The 15,111-nt window shown below is 48.1% G+C and overlaps 1 protein-coding gene across 1 annotated transcript in view; it reads right to left on the reverse strand.

Annotated features, from left to right (window-relative positions):
- Positions 1 to 4,928: 4,928 nt before the first annotated feature.
- The window catches only part of LOC307059616 (uncharacterized protein C10orf143), a gene marked incomplete at its 5' end in the record, with an annotated part of 35,950 nt that continues 25,767 nt past the window's right edge, over positions 4,929 to 15,111 (reverse strand). The window contains one exon of the mRNA XM_079713715.1: positions 4,929 to 5,316. Within this exon, the coding sequence (XP_079569841.1) occupies positions 5,287 to 5,316 (30 nt within the window). The 3' untranslated portion in view covers positions 4,929 to 5,286. The remainder of the gene's footprint in view (positions 5,317 to 15,111) is intronic.

Genomic DNA, 15,111 nt, shown 5'->3' on the forward strand with positions numbered 1-15,111 from the left:
AACGACCGTGACATGCACCCCAATAGGAAAATGGCCAAAGATGGGATATTCAGAAAGGACACCCATGTGGCTGATGACACGTGTCAGAAATGCAACGCGGGACCCGTGCATTAAGACCACGAACTTGGTGCAAAGGTCAGATTGGCAGGGATCAAAAAGGAACTTTTGCCAAAAAATCAAAATTGAATCTGATTAAGCTTCTGGATCAACACCAATTTATAGGAAGTACAGAGGTCAGAGGAGTAGGTAGAACACGGGAGATGCAATTAGCAACATCTCAGCACAAACTCTACGAATAGTTTCCTGAAAATACACTGCAAGGGGGGACAGGAGGTGGGGGACCCGTGATCAGAGACTCAGGACAGATCAGCCAGTCAGGTGCGTGGACCCTGTCTGCGTCCTGCATCCAACTCAAACAAGTCATGAAAAACCAAACAAAATAAAAACAATCACCTGTGAAATCGAAGAGGCGTGTAGCAATTTGACCAAAGACTAGAGAGAGATTTCACAGTATAAGGAATTACTGTAAATTTTGTTTGAGGGCTGAAAATTGTATTGTGGTTATGCTTTTCACTTTGTCTGTTTGGGAGGACAGACTGAAATAATGATAGTTGAACTAATATTATGTCTGGGATCTGCTTCCAGTGCACAGGGAGGGGGAGAGGAGGTGGGCAGGACTGGCCATGGTGACCCTTGTCGGAGCAGGTCAAAGGCTAAAGGGGGTCCTTGTACTATTTCTTCTGCCTACTTTTGTGTGTGTTTAAGACGTGCTAAGTTAAAAAGAAAAAATAAGAGTGGGTTCTATTCGGTGTTGGTGAAAGGGAAGGGACACGGGACCACCTTTCCAGAGGACAGAAAACCAGTGTCCCCGCTGACCTAGCAATACAACTTCTAGAATCTTCTCTTATGAATATAATTGAAAAACTTTATAAAAATGTATGTGTAGGACTTCCCTGGTGGTGCAGTGGTTACAAATCCACCTGCCAATGCAGGGGACATGGTTTCAAGCCCTGGTCCAGGAAGATCCCACATGCCACGGATCAACTAAGCCCATGCGACACAACTACTGAGCCTGTGCTCTAGAGCCCGCGAGCCACAACTACTGAGCCCATATGCTGCAACTACTGAGCCTATGTGCCACAACTACTGAAGCCCGCGCGCCTAGAGCCCATGCTCTGCAACAAGAGAAGCCACCGCAATGAGAAGCCTGCGCACTGCAACGAACAGTAGCCCCCGCTCGCCGCAACCACAGAAAAGCCTGTGCACAGCAACAAAGACCCAACATGGCCAAAAATAAATTTAAAAAAAAAGTATGTGTAAGAATATTTATCCAGCAATTTTTGTGATAGCAAGTAGATGAAAGAATGAATGCAAAGAACCTAAATGCACATTAGACAGGGAGTGGGCAAACGCACTGTGTATTTTCAGTCAATGGAATACTATGCAGCCCTCTTTTTCTTTTTTTTTGGCCACACCACGCGGCTTTTGGGATCTCAGTTCCCCCACCAGGGATTGAACCTGGGCCCTTGGCAGTGAAAGTGCTGAATCCTAACCACTAAACCACCAGGGAACTCCCGATGCTGCCCTTTAGAATGACAACCTAATACACACTTGCTGACATGAGATGTACATGATGTTAACATCAAAAGTACAGGCCTACAGATGTGCGTGTCCACACAGAAAAAGATTTATAAGGATACACACTGAAATGTGAACATTAGTTACCTTTGCATAGGGATTATAGATGACTTTTTAAAAAAATATTTTATTTATTTGGTTGCACCAGGTCTTAGTTGTGGCAGGCGGGCTCCTAGTTGCAGCTCCCGGGCTCCTTAGTTTCAGCTCACCAGCTCCTTAGTTGTGGCACGCATGTGGGATCTAGTTCCCCAACCAGGAATTGAACCCAGGCCCCCTGCATTGGGAGCACGCAGCCTTATCCACTGCGCCACCAGGGAAGTCCCTGACTTTTATTTATTTATTTTTTATAAATTTATTTTATTTATTAATTTTTGGCTGTGTTGGGTCTTTGTCTCTGCGCCCGTTTCTCTCTAGTTGAGGTGAGCGGAGGCTACTCTTTGTTGCGACGCGTGGGCTTCTCATTGCAGTGGCTTCTCTTTGTTTCGGAGCACGGGCTCTAGGCACATGGGCTTCAGTAGTTGTGGCTCACGGGCTCAGTAGTTGTGGCGCATGGGCTTAGTTGCTCTGCGGCATGTGGGATCTTCCCAGACCAGGGCTCAAACTTGTGTCCCCTGCATTGGGAGCGTAGATTCTTAACCACTGTGCCACCAGGGAAGCGCCCTGACTTTTATATTTATATTTCATTTCAACTTATCTACAACTAAAATTTTTCTTTAGTAAGTGTGAATTTGAGGTATCATTTTGAAATGCGTTAAAAACAAGTCTGAAAATAAACTACATTTTAAAAGCAGGCAAAACAGTTCAAGTGATGTTAATAAGTCTTCGATAACCATTTACCATGCTTTTGAATTTTCTGAGAGTTTTGTAATTTGTTCCAAGGTTTAGAAACCATTATAAACTTATTTGATAAAATGATAAAAGGTATGTGTTGATATTTTTGTCCCTACACAAAAAGCAAACAAAGACAGATCATGATTAAGAAGAAATGGAAATTTTAATGGATATTCATGTATACGTATATTTAATACACATACACAAGTGCCTGGTCTGTTTCCTCAGAGTGTTCCTCCTCTTTTGACAAGAAGAGAAAGATGAAGCACCTTAAAGGGATAATCACATTTCATGCTCGTCATGGGTGTGTCAAAACCCCATTTCGTGGAATATGTGCAGGTTCTGCATGTCGCTAGTCTGTTTTCATACCTGTGGCGTGGACAAATTGGTGTGGCAGGGAGAGGTGGTCCCTGTGCGGGGGTGTCTGGGCGGCGGGCCTGCCTCCTGCCTGTCACATCCCCTTACATCCCGGCAGAGACAGACAGGCTCCCCGCACACTTGCCTACGGACTTTAAAGCCAGCCCTTCCCCACCAAAGGGCACAGCTAGTGTCAGAGCCATCAAAACGATGGCCTGCTTGTCCCCAGGTGGGGTACCGTGCCACCTTTTAAAACAACGTTTTCCTACAATGATGTGGGGGCACGTTCGCTATATAACACTCAGTTTGAAATAAAAAAGTCCACATCCAGAGGGCGGCCCGCCCGCAGGCCGAGGGTGGCAATGTGGGGTGAGGGGTTTGTCTTTCTTTCTCTATTTTCTTCTACATGAACAAGTATTATTTTTATAATAATAAAAAAGCCAATTAAGAAAGTTTTACCAAAACGTCATCTCCCGCATCCTTTGCAGGCTGCAGGGCCCAAAAGGAGGCGGGTTGGGCGGGACAGAAGGGACGATTCTGGACCCGGGGTGAAGTCAAAGGCCAGGTGGGCGAGGTGGGCTGCAGGACGTGCTGCCAGGCTCTGCCGCGCCAGGGGTCTCTGCTGGGCAAGAGGGCCCGCTGGTGGGCTCCGCGGGGCACAGGGGTGGTTCTGGAAGCCTAGACCCAGCACACTCTACCGCGGGCCTGTTCTACAGGGACAGAGAACGCTGAGGCCACACCTCCCAGGGGTCCCCATAAGCTCTTCCATGCTGCGTTTTCTCTTTACCATTTAAGAACTGTAGGAATTCAGGATAAAACTGCCGGTTCCCGCACGCTGGCCGGCTTCATTTCACCCCTCTTGTCACATTCACACTGTGAGGACTCCTCATACACGGCTTTTCCAGAGAAGGTCGCCTGCTCTGGCCTCAGAGGGGCCGTGTGGCAGGGCAGGGGACGGACCTTGAGCAGTGGCCCGGCCTCGGTCTCACTCCTGGGTCTCACACTAACGACAGTCCGAGGGTCACCAGACCCTTTCACAGAGGGACTGCGGCCGAGACGCTGGTGGCAGCGAGGGGAGGTGAGCCCTGACCGCACGTCCGCCCGACTCTACCCAAGGGCAGCCGTCCTGCGCCACGCAGGGTGCTGCACAGGGGCTCTTCCCCCGCAGGAAAGCTTTCAGTCCATGTAAACGGCTGGGGCGACCGCTGTGCTGCTTCAATTACCAAAACACCTAGCTGTGAATATGTGGTCGCCTCCTCGCCCCATGAATTTGGGGGAAAAGGAAGAGCTTATACACAAAACAAAATGTCATCTAAGAATTTTCACGTTTTCCATAAAAACTAAGATGTGTATCTCATCTGGAAAAGGCAGAAGCATATTAAAGCTCTTTAAAGATGTATTCTTAAGGCCACAAATCTCAATACTTTCTCCCTCGGCCTTGACTGGCGTTTCCTCATCAAGTCGCAGCTCTGCGATCTTGCTCAGGGTTAACTGTCTAGTGACTCCAAAGATGCTGGGGACAGAAAAGTCAGCTTTCTGTCCTGAACCTGGCCGTGCGTCCAGTGGCTGTGGGTAATCCATTATCACAGAACGTCGCACTAAGTTCCTTTCTGCCCCGTGTCTTCCTCTGCCCCGGCTTTCCAGTATGAGGTGCCTCCGTGACTACACACGATGGTTTACGGGTCGGGCTCTTTGGGACGCGGATGCTGCAGCCCGTCACCGGCAGAGGACACGGCCACACAGCTAACACAGGGCAACACGGCGAGCACGGGGCTGCGTCCGCCTGGGCAAAGGACCCGAGAGCAAGCCTACAACCCAGTGGTTTCACCGGGACCCGTCTCTAAGTGACAAGGGCATCTCAGGGTGCCTGCAGACCCAGCGGAACAATGCCAGTCTCCACAGTCAGGCCATACACTGAAAACCCAAGAGAAGGTGAGAAATTCCCATTTTAACATAAAGGTGGTCCTGTGCCTGATAAGTTTAGTTGGGGAATCACACAGAACAGACTGGACACTAACATTTACTGAAATTCAGTTTAAGATTATAGAGCATTTTCAATATAAAAATAAGACTTTTAATTAAAAAAGAGTACATAAGCAGCTCTGGATACATCCACAAAACAATAGAAAAGTATAAAGTGGGGCTACATCTGGATATGGCTCCATAAGCTACAGGGCTCTCAAACCTCACAGGAAGTTTGATACTGAATTTTTTAAACTTTTAAATAATGCAATTGATCTTCTCAAGCAAGATGCATTTGAAAGAAGGCTTCATGAGGGGTAACATGTGGAGGCTCTTCTGGCTCTGGAGCGGAGGAGGATGGTGGGATTTCCTGATGGGAGGGTACCAGGCGCTATTTGAACAGGTGGGCACACACATCCACCCAGGAGAGGTTTACATTCGCTGGCACACGAGGGTTCGAAACCACAACTGGAATCTTCCTTTTTCAGCTTGCATCTTCTACCAACTCTCCATATGGTTAAAATGTCCCTACAATGATAAAACAGCATGTCGTGGGAATTAATTTACCTTGGCTTTACATTCACCAACACAAAGCACTGCATTTAAAACGGCTGAGCTAACACTTATTTCTGCGCTAAGTACATATTTACAGAATATATATAAAATATTATAACAAGATATTTAAAGCACTTCCTACAGTGCCTGGTACATAGAATGTTCTCAATAAATGTTACTTCTCTTCTCTCCCACAGTTCTATGAGAGGGAAAAAAAATAAAAAATATCATTTATAAATTCATAAATAGTTTTTAAAAATGATGTCTAAATATGGAATATGATTCAACACAAAAGCACTGCAGCAGGGGCCAGGGTCTGGAAGTAACCCAGCGTCGGGAGGATCTCCACCCGGGCCCCCGCCCTCCCCGCCCCTGGAGCAGACCTCCTGTCTCCTCACCTTCGCCCGCAGAAGTAACTAGGAGCACCGGACGGCTGGGGGCAGACCCGTGGTCAGACACTGTGCCACCATGAAACGAGAGGTCTTGTCCAGCATCCAGAAACCTTTATCACACTGGCCACTGTCCCGGCAAAGAGCAGTGTGGCTCCGTGGCCCCTGGGCAGAGGCTGGCAGGGCAGCCCTGCTCTCCAAGGCTGCACCGTGGTGGCAGAAGCCTCGCTGGGCTGGCTGAGGCCAGGAAGGGGGTGGTGGGCCAGGCGGTGGGGGGACGGAGCAGTCCGGTCCACGATGGCATCCTGTTTCCTGGAAGGCGGTGCTGCCCTGAGCCACGGGGACCCAACAAGAGAGACTGAGGACTTGTGGTCGGCAAGGGAAGCAGCACCCAAGCTCGTGAACACCCGTTTCACACGGATGGCTCACTGGGGTGACTGGAATGGGATGCTGTGGCTGATGAACCTGACGAGGGGTGGGGAAGGCTTCACACACGTGGACCATGGAGGCACAGCAGAACCTTACAAGACGGGAGATGGCACCCCAGGCAGTGAGAACAGCAGGTCAGAGTGTTCCAGAACCGGAGCAGCTGCCTGTGTGACGGAAGCCAGGGTTCATGGTGCACAGAGACAGGGATGGGAGATCTGCCTGGAAGGTCAGGGGAGGTCAGGCTGGGCCACGCTGCAAAAGGTCCTGAAGACCACGATGCATACAGGGGCTGGATTTGTTCAATGGGCCTGTGTTTTCCAAAACAGTCTCAGAAGCACATGTGTAACAGGCATCCCTTGACAAAAGGTTGTTCTAGAAATACTAGGCTGAGCGAAATCAAACTCATCCCTTCACTTGATTCTCGGGACCAACAGTCTAATGTACATAACACCTCCAAAGGTGGGGAAAGGATGCAGCATTTCCCGAACTTCTCTGGCCGGAAACTCTTGTCAGGAGCCCCTGAGCAGCGGGGCCCCCGGTGGGGAGGCGGGGAAGAGGCCAGACAGAGCGTGGAGGCTCTGTGGAGGGGCTGCGGGAGAGGGAGAGGAGGGGACAGGTCAGCAGGCAAGGCTGCAGAGAAGACGGGCCTCTCGGGAGAGAGACTGGGACTGGGGGAGGGGCGGGGAGAAGACGGGCGACGCTTTTTAATTAGTTTCATCATCACCATCGTCAGCACCACGACGTGGCTCAAAAGAATTTTTTTTGTTGAAAAGGTCTTCACCGAGATGTCTCATTCCTGCCCCCATCTCCACCCTCCTGGTTGGATGGGGTGTATATGAAGCCACACTGAAGGCAGAACAGATAGGACTTAGGACAATCGGACGCACGAGACATAGCAACAAGAGGGCCGAGATCTAGAATCTCCCACACAAAGGAACCTGTAGGAACCACTCATTTAAACCTTCCACCCAATCTCTGTTCCCTGACCCGACTTCAAGTTCCCACATCACCATATTCTTCTCCCCACAGTCCAGTTTGTCGGTGTCCCTCTCAAAGCCCCTCTCAAAAGTGCAGACCCCCAGGGGCACCCACAGAGGACCTGTTCTGTCCCTGATACAGATGTGAGGTCTGACGTCCTCAGACTCCGACACACCTGGTGGCAGGGACCAGCCACTGGAGGCATGTCTGATGGGGGATGTCTGGGCACTGAGCCCCTGATTGGGGTTCATGGTTTAGAGGGACCCCTCTGGCCGTACCTCTCCATGGATGTTCCCACCCAAAGGCCCTGCCCCCTTCTAGAGTCTATCCCCTGTCTAGGCCAGCCTCTCCGGCAGGTGCATTCTCCTGAGATCACAGCACATCACTAGTGTGACTGCTGCAAGCCTGAAAGATGCCCACGGGGCGGGTGCTTGTTGGAGAGGGGTGTGATGTGGGAGCAGGAACGTGGACGGGGTAGACGTGTCCACGTGCACACGCTCAAGGCCCCTTGTCATGCAGGACAGAGCCTGAGCTGAGGAGGGGGGTGGGTCAGGGGCCAGCTTTCCCTCGTTCCACCATGTCCCGGTGTGGCACTCTGAGAAATTCAAGAATTCTGTATTTGAACCTGGCCTTCCACCTTGTTAGGAGGGATTCTTTGTCTGTGTAAGTCTGAAGCGGTGCTGGAGAGCAGGCACAAACCAAGGAAAAGAAGACTGGATTCCTGCGGTCACGTTTTGCCTCTGTTCCGGATTGTCCCACAGCTCCCGTGTGCTGGAACGTGTCCTAGCCTAATCCGCTAGGGCCCTTCTAGGAGGCGGGCATGGCCGACGCGAACAAAGCTTAGTACTTATCAGCACCCAACGACAGCATCTAGTGAGCAGTTCAGAACAACAATGTGCACACGATGTCTATAATCATCTCCTACTGAATGTCTTTAAGGGGGTCAAGTTTGGGAAGCAATCCATTTAGACCAGGGAAAGGATAAGTGGGTAGCACTGAAGTCGGGGGAAGTGGACTAGCGTGAGATGACACCCCATAACCTTCTCCACTCCTCTGAGGCTGAGTCAGGCGCTCACGCTGGGAAGGAAGAGACAGGCCTGAACCCAGGCCCAGGGTTCTGCAGGGCGCAGCTCCACCAGCCATAGCAGTGCGACGGGCAGCGCTCTCACCCCAGATGTACAAGGATCAAGAGCTTTGCAGAGGAGCTGTTGTTGAGCTTGCGAGACAAACAGGCAACTTTAAAAATAGGGTATAGGGGTCCGCGTGCCACAACTCCTGAGCCCGCGCCCTGGAGCCCACGCACCACAACTCCTGAGCCTGCGCTCTAGAGACCGCGAGCCACTACTGAGCCTGCGCTCTAGAGCCTGCAAGCCACAACTACTGAGCCCGCACTCTAGAGACCACGAGCCACAACTCTTGAGCCTGCGCCCTAGAGCCCGCGAGCCACAACTCCTGAGCCCGCGCTCTAGAGACCGCGAGCCAAAACTACTGAGCCTGCGCTCTAGAGACCGCGAGCCAAAACTACTGAGCCTGCGCTCTAGAGCCCGCGAGCCACAACTCCTGAGCCCGCGCTCTAGAGACCACGAGCCACAACTCTTGAGCCTGCGCCCTAGAGCCCGCGAGCCACAACTCCTGAGCCTGCGCTCTAGAGACCGCGAGCCAAAACTACTGAGCCTGCGCTCTAGAGCCCGTGAGCCACAACTCCTGAGCCCGCGCCCTGGAGCCCACGTGCCACAACTCCTGAGCCCGCGCCCTGGAGCCCACGTGCCACAACTCCTGCGCCCATGCCCTAGAGCCTGCGTGCCACAACTACTGAGCCCACGCTCTAGAGACTGTGAGCCACAACTACTGAGCCTGCGCTCTAGAGCCCGCGAGCCACAACTACTGAGCCCATGTGCCACAACTACTGAGCCCGCGAGCCACAACTACTGAGCCTGCACTCTAGAGCCCGCGAGCCACAACTACTGAGCCCACGTGCCACAACTACTGAGCCCGTGAGCCACAACTACTGAGCCTGAACTCTAGAGCCCATGAGCCACAACTACTGAGCCCGTGTGCCACAACTACTGAAGCCCATGCACCTGGAGCCTGTACTCCGCAACAAGAGAAGCCACTGCAATGAGAAGCCCACGCACCTCAACAAAGAGTAGCCCCACTCGCCACAACTAGAGAAACCCTGCACACAGCAACAAAGACCCAACGCAGCCAAAAATAAAGAAATAGGGTATAAGGATGAATGTATATATTCTAGGAAAAGTCTTGAGTTTAAGACAAAAAAAAATTGTAGGCACAGCTTTCCTGGACTTCAAAAGCAGGCATTAAGGACAGACTCTCCAAAATACATACAGGCTGTTCTCTTACATAAGTTTGCTTTATCTCAAATTCACTGACATGGGCTCAGGAAGGGACATCCTGGCACCCTGGAGGGGATACTGACGTTTTAAGAGGCTGCCCTGGAAGGAGCCTCAGGAGCTTAAAGAGCCCACTTACCCAGTCCTGCTGCTGCTGCTTTTAAAAAAGATTTTTGTTGCTGTTTTCTTTTTATCTTTTGACCCCCTTTACCAATTTCTCGCCCCCCCACCACTTCTGGCAACCACCAATCTGTATCTGTGAGCTTGTTTTTTTTTTTTTTAAGATTCCACATATAAGAGAGATCATACAATATTTGTCTTTTTCTGTTTGACTTATTTCACTTAGCATAATGCCCCAAAGTCCATCCATGTTGTTGTAAATGGCAGGATTTCCTTCTTTTCATGGGTGAATAATATTCCATTGTATGTACAGCACAATTTCTTTAACCACTCATCCATCCTATTTTTGCATGTTTTTCTTATATTCAACAATCTTGTTGAATATTAGTTCTGGTAGTTGATCTGTATATTTTCCTGGATTTTCTATATAGACAATAATATCATCAGGAAATAACCATTTAGCTTTTTTCCTTCCCAATTCTTGTTGCCATTGCTTCTTTTTCCTTGTTTAATTACCTGAGTTAGAAACTCTGGTAAGCAGAAGTGGAGACAGCAAACAAACTTGTGTTTTTCTCTTCGTCAGCAGAAATGCCCACTAAGTGTGAGGATCCTTAAACCTTACCAGGGTAAACCTTCTATTTCTGGTTTTATCATGAGTGTGATTTGGAGGAACTGAACACTGTTTCTGTCTCTATTAAGATGAAAATTTGGGTTTTTTTCCTCCTCCTTTGACCAAACAATGTAGTCATTTTTCTAATGCAAGTCATCCATGTGTTCCTTCAGGTAGGATTTCTTTAAACCTAGAAAGCCATCTGGGATGGTAGCTTTTGAGAACATTCCCAAATTATTCCATTGTGATTGGTCTACATTCTCTCTTCCAGAGTCAGTTTTGGCAAGTGAATTACTACGGGGGGAAGAGAATTCCCACTGCACTGGTCATTCTAGCTCTGAGCCTAGCACAGCCACGTGTTCACACAGGACAGTCCCCTTAGCATTTCAGAGTGTTATTCCAAGGTCTTTGGTGTCTGTTACTAATGGGGGGTCTGTTGTCACTCAAATCACTGTTTCCTCATGGATACCAGTCCTTTCTCTCTAGCAGCTCTCCAGAATTCTGTCTTTAATGTTCTTCAGTTTCACCATGAGGGACGTGCACATACATCACATCCAAGACTCACCAGGACTTGTCAGAAACACAAAAAAGTATAGACAGCAATATAACAAATGCCCATGATCCATGACATAGCTTAAGAGATAAAATATTACAGATATAACTGAAACACGTGCCGTATCTGAGCCCTCACTCCCTAGGTAGGAATAACCTTCTCATGCTGAACTCAGTCTATCGTTCTCAGGAATGTTTTTATTCTTTTAGTTAATATGTATCGACGTTTTTACTTGTTGAAAATTATATCTAAATGGTGTCATTTTCTTCTGTAATTTCCTTTTTTGAGTTCATCCATTCTCACTGCAGTTTATTTCACTGAATAAATATGGCCAATTCATTTATCCATTCTCCTATTGGTGGATGTCTCTGTGGTTTCTGGCTTTCTGCTAAGCAAACAATGCTACAATTATTTTGTACACATTTCCCTGGGCACCTCTGAAGATGTACCTAGTACTGAAACTTCCAGGCCACAGGGACACCCACCATCACCTTTACTAGACATTTGCTCTCCAAGTCACTGTGCCAGGTTATACTGGCTCCAATAAAGTGGACAGACCCTTCAGGTCCACATCCTCATCCACACTTACATCAGCAGACATTTTTATTTTTGCCACTTTGGTGCTTTAATTGCATGCCTTTAATTATTAGAGAGGTTGAACCTCCACTTAGTATTTATTGGCTGACTGGGTTTCCTCTTCTCCAAACTGCCAATTCATATACTTCACCCATTTATCTGCTACTCTCTGTTTTGTGTGTTGCAAATGTCTTCCCTGCTTTATGGTATCTTCTTAAACAGTGAAGGAGGAATTTTGATATGCAACGTCTTATGTGCGTAGTCAAATGTGTTAGTCCTTTCCCTTTTTGGTCTATTAGTTTTTATAAATCTTCCCAATGTCATAAATATATTCTCCTATATTTTCTACTGAAAGTTTTAAAGGTTTCTTTGCTTTTTGGGTTTTTTTCCCCCACATTTAGGTTCTTTACCTTTCCCCCACTTCCCAGAATTGATTTTTGTGTGGGGTAGAGATCTAATTTTATTCTTCCGCATATGTGGATAGCCAACTGTCCTAGCACAATTTATAGAGTAACTTGGTCATTCCCAGCTGACTTGTAACACATTGTCTGCAATATATCCAGCTGCCATATATGCATTGGAGCTACACTGTTTGGTTAATTGAAGCTCTCAGTTTTATTCACTTGTCTATCTGTCTACCCCTAGGCCAATAACACTGTCTTAATTACTACAGCTTTGTAACATATCTTGACATCTGATTGGTGATCTCCCTCACCTTGTGCTTCTTCAAAACTACTTGGCTACAAATGCCTTTCTTCAATTTGGGGAACTTCTCAGCCATTATTCTTTTCAAATCAGATCTTTTCATTATCCTTTTCTCTCCCATATTCTAAATTCCTTCCTTCTGGATTTCCTAATGAACCTTCTCATTCTTTCCTCTGACTGCTAATCACACTTTTTATCTCTTTATCTCTCTTGCTGTATTTTGGATGATTTCCCCAGATAAATTTCCTAGTTCACTAATTCTGTCTTCAACTGTGTCTAACCTGAGAGTTGTTTTTCACTTCAATGACTGTATCACTCATTTTTAGAAGTTCTTTTTTTTTTTTTTAACCTCCCAATTCCTTTTTCATACCATCCTTTTCTGCATCATGGCTCTATTTCTTTTTAAGTCATTTTTTAAAGTCTTAAAATATTTACCTTCATAGTGAACTTCAGGTTCTTCTATTAATGCAGATCCTTACAGGTTTGTCTTCTCCTGTTTGTTAAGAGTTCCTGACGCCACTCCCTTACTCCACCCGCCAGCCCCACCGCGGTAGATTTGCTTACATAGTTTATATCATTCTATTGTGATCTCACGTACAGTGCCAGCTGTTTTACCTCTGAAGCCTGTACGCTCTGGATGGTGGAAGCATCCCTACAGGCGGATTCTGACTTTGCCACTAACCGAGGCTTCAAGGACTTTAATAGTCGGTGTCTATTTTTATGTTCATGCTTTAACTTTTGATTTTTGTAGCACTGAGACAGAATAAACCTGGAGCCCACACCCATGTACGGCCCGGTACTTTAACTTCCAATCCCCTTTTATGGTATAGGCAGATCTTCAAGGCAGAGAACTTTAGGCAAGGGTCCAAATTCTAGCTCCTACACCTCCACTGGCCAAAGTCTCATCTATCTCTGGACATCAGCATTCTAGCCCCCATGCCCTGGGCCCATTCTAGGACCAAACCCAACAAAGGCCAAGACCTAACAACAGCCGCAAAGGAATATGTTTGTTTCCACTGCTCCGCTTCTCTCTTCACTTATTATACAATGAACTATGGATCCAACGTTTTTATCTGTAGCAGGAAGGGATACATGTGCATTAGCTTGGTCTAACGTGCTTGCAGGAAATCTAAACTACATGTTTCTTAAAACACTATCTTTTCTGTAAAAATCCATGTCACCGCCTCCTCATAGTATAACATTTTATTCCTAGAGAAAGAAGGTTTAGTTTTGTTCTTCTAGTCACCTGAAGGCTATCTGTTCCTTCAGAGGCTGGAAATGATCTCAACAACACAGTTAAATTTTTTTAAACTATTTTTCTGGCATCCATATTCAGAGAAAGCATTTACTATCAGAAGTTACATCCAAAGATTCTGTCAGCAGGTCTATTCAAACTCGTCTATTTTGGGATTCACGTCTGGCTACACCGACACAGCCAAGCTCCTCTCTCGGCCGGCTTGTTCTTCCACCGTTTGAATAATTCAGCCCTATGTCTCAGCCAGGAAGCTCTCCCTGTGTCTGGGAACGACATCCGCGAAGACCCACCACCTCACGCTGTGCTCCTCAAGAGGGGTTAGAGCAGGTCGTCACTGTGCACAGTCCAGGAATGCTGCTGCCACACGGGCTATGAGCACAGGACCAGCCAGGAGAGCCGGAAGAGGAGAGGGCTGCGGTGTCGGTCCTGGGGCCGCCACCTCCCCATCAGCCACGGTGCATATGGTGGGCCAGTCACTTAACCCCTGTGGACCTCATTTTCCTTATCTGTAAGGTGACAGGATTAGACCAGTGACTTCTGGGGTCCCTGACAGACCTCGGGGAAAATGCACAGAGTGCAATTTGATTCCTACAGAATGATCAGTGAAATTCCCGTTGATCCCTCTATGACTGTGTCTCCTTCTCTCAGGACGTTAAGAGTAAAGGACTCACGAGGAGTAACTGTTGCTGAAACAGGACACAAAGAGCAACCCACTGCACACAGATGTGTCTTCACCTACAGCACAGTGTTACCTTCTCATCCCCAGCCCTTGCTCCTGCCTGACACCCGGGCCCAGGAGAAAGAGAGAATCCTGTTTACACCAGCTTCCAGGTCCATTCCGTTTCAGTGCAGTATTTACAGATGCTACAGATGTAGGAAGCAGTGGCTAATAAGACAGATAGGTAAATAAAATAAGGCAAATATTTTAAAGGTCACCCATTTGGAGATAAGAAGTAGTACAAGGAAAAAAATGTATCCATTCAGAGTCAGGATAATCATCCCTGGGCTCCTCCTGCCATCCCTACGGGGAAAACGGAGCCCAGACAACAGCTGGGACGTGCTGCCCACCCCCCCACCCCACCCCCGCGTCTACTCTCACGTCCCCGTCTCTCCTCTTCCCCTCCCCCAACACCACTGTCCGGCAAAGGATTTCCACGTCAAAAAGTGAGTAACATCGAAGCTTATTAAGGCTGCTCCCTTAGTATTTGCCCTCAACAGTAACGAACAGGCTGTTATCCAAAATCATTCTGTTGGGGATTCGGGGCGGGGTGGTGGTCCACAATACCCAAAACATCATGTTTTGCATGTTGCTTTTATGTGGCAACTCACTACCAGCTTGGGTTAAAAACCCAATAACCCGAGATAAATGGAAGCAAAGGAATCCCAGTGATGTGCAATACAAAAGGCCCATCTTTTTCAACTTAACGTCCAGGGTCGTCACTCCGTGGGCACTCCTAAATGCTGAGCCTGCTGGGCAACCAAGACCCACAGGCCTACATTTAAGCAAGGCTTTTGTTTTCAGGAGGATTTATCCACTCCTTAGATGATTAGCCCAGGTGGGGTCCAGTCAGAAAAGGGAAATCAATCTAGGTATTTCATACAGAGGGATGTGGGATTCAACTTCACAAGTGATGGAGGAGAAGAGAAGCCACACAGGGGAAGGGAGGCAAATATTCCCCCAGTAGAAGCCCCACCCTCCTGCAGGCTGGGAGGACAAAGGGAGGAGACGGTGTGACTGCAGAGCCCCGGAGCTGGCTCCACCCAGCAGGAGCTGGGACTGTGGAGGGAGGGGCTGAGAGGCT

Source organism: Hyperoodon ampullatus, assembly GCF_949752795.1.
Source record: "Hyperoodon ampullatus genome assembly, chromosome: 1".
In the NCBI taxonomy this organism is placed as follows: domain Eukaryota; kingdom Metazoa; phylum Chordata; class Mammalia; order Artiodactyla; family Ziphiidae; genus Hyperoodon; species Hyperoodon ampullatus.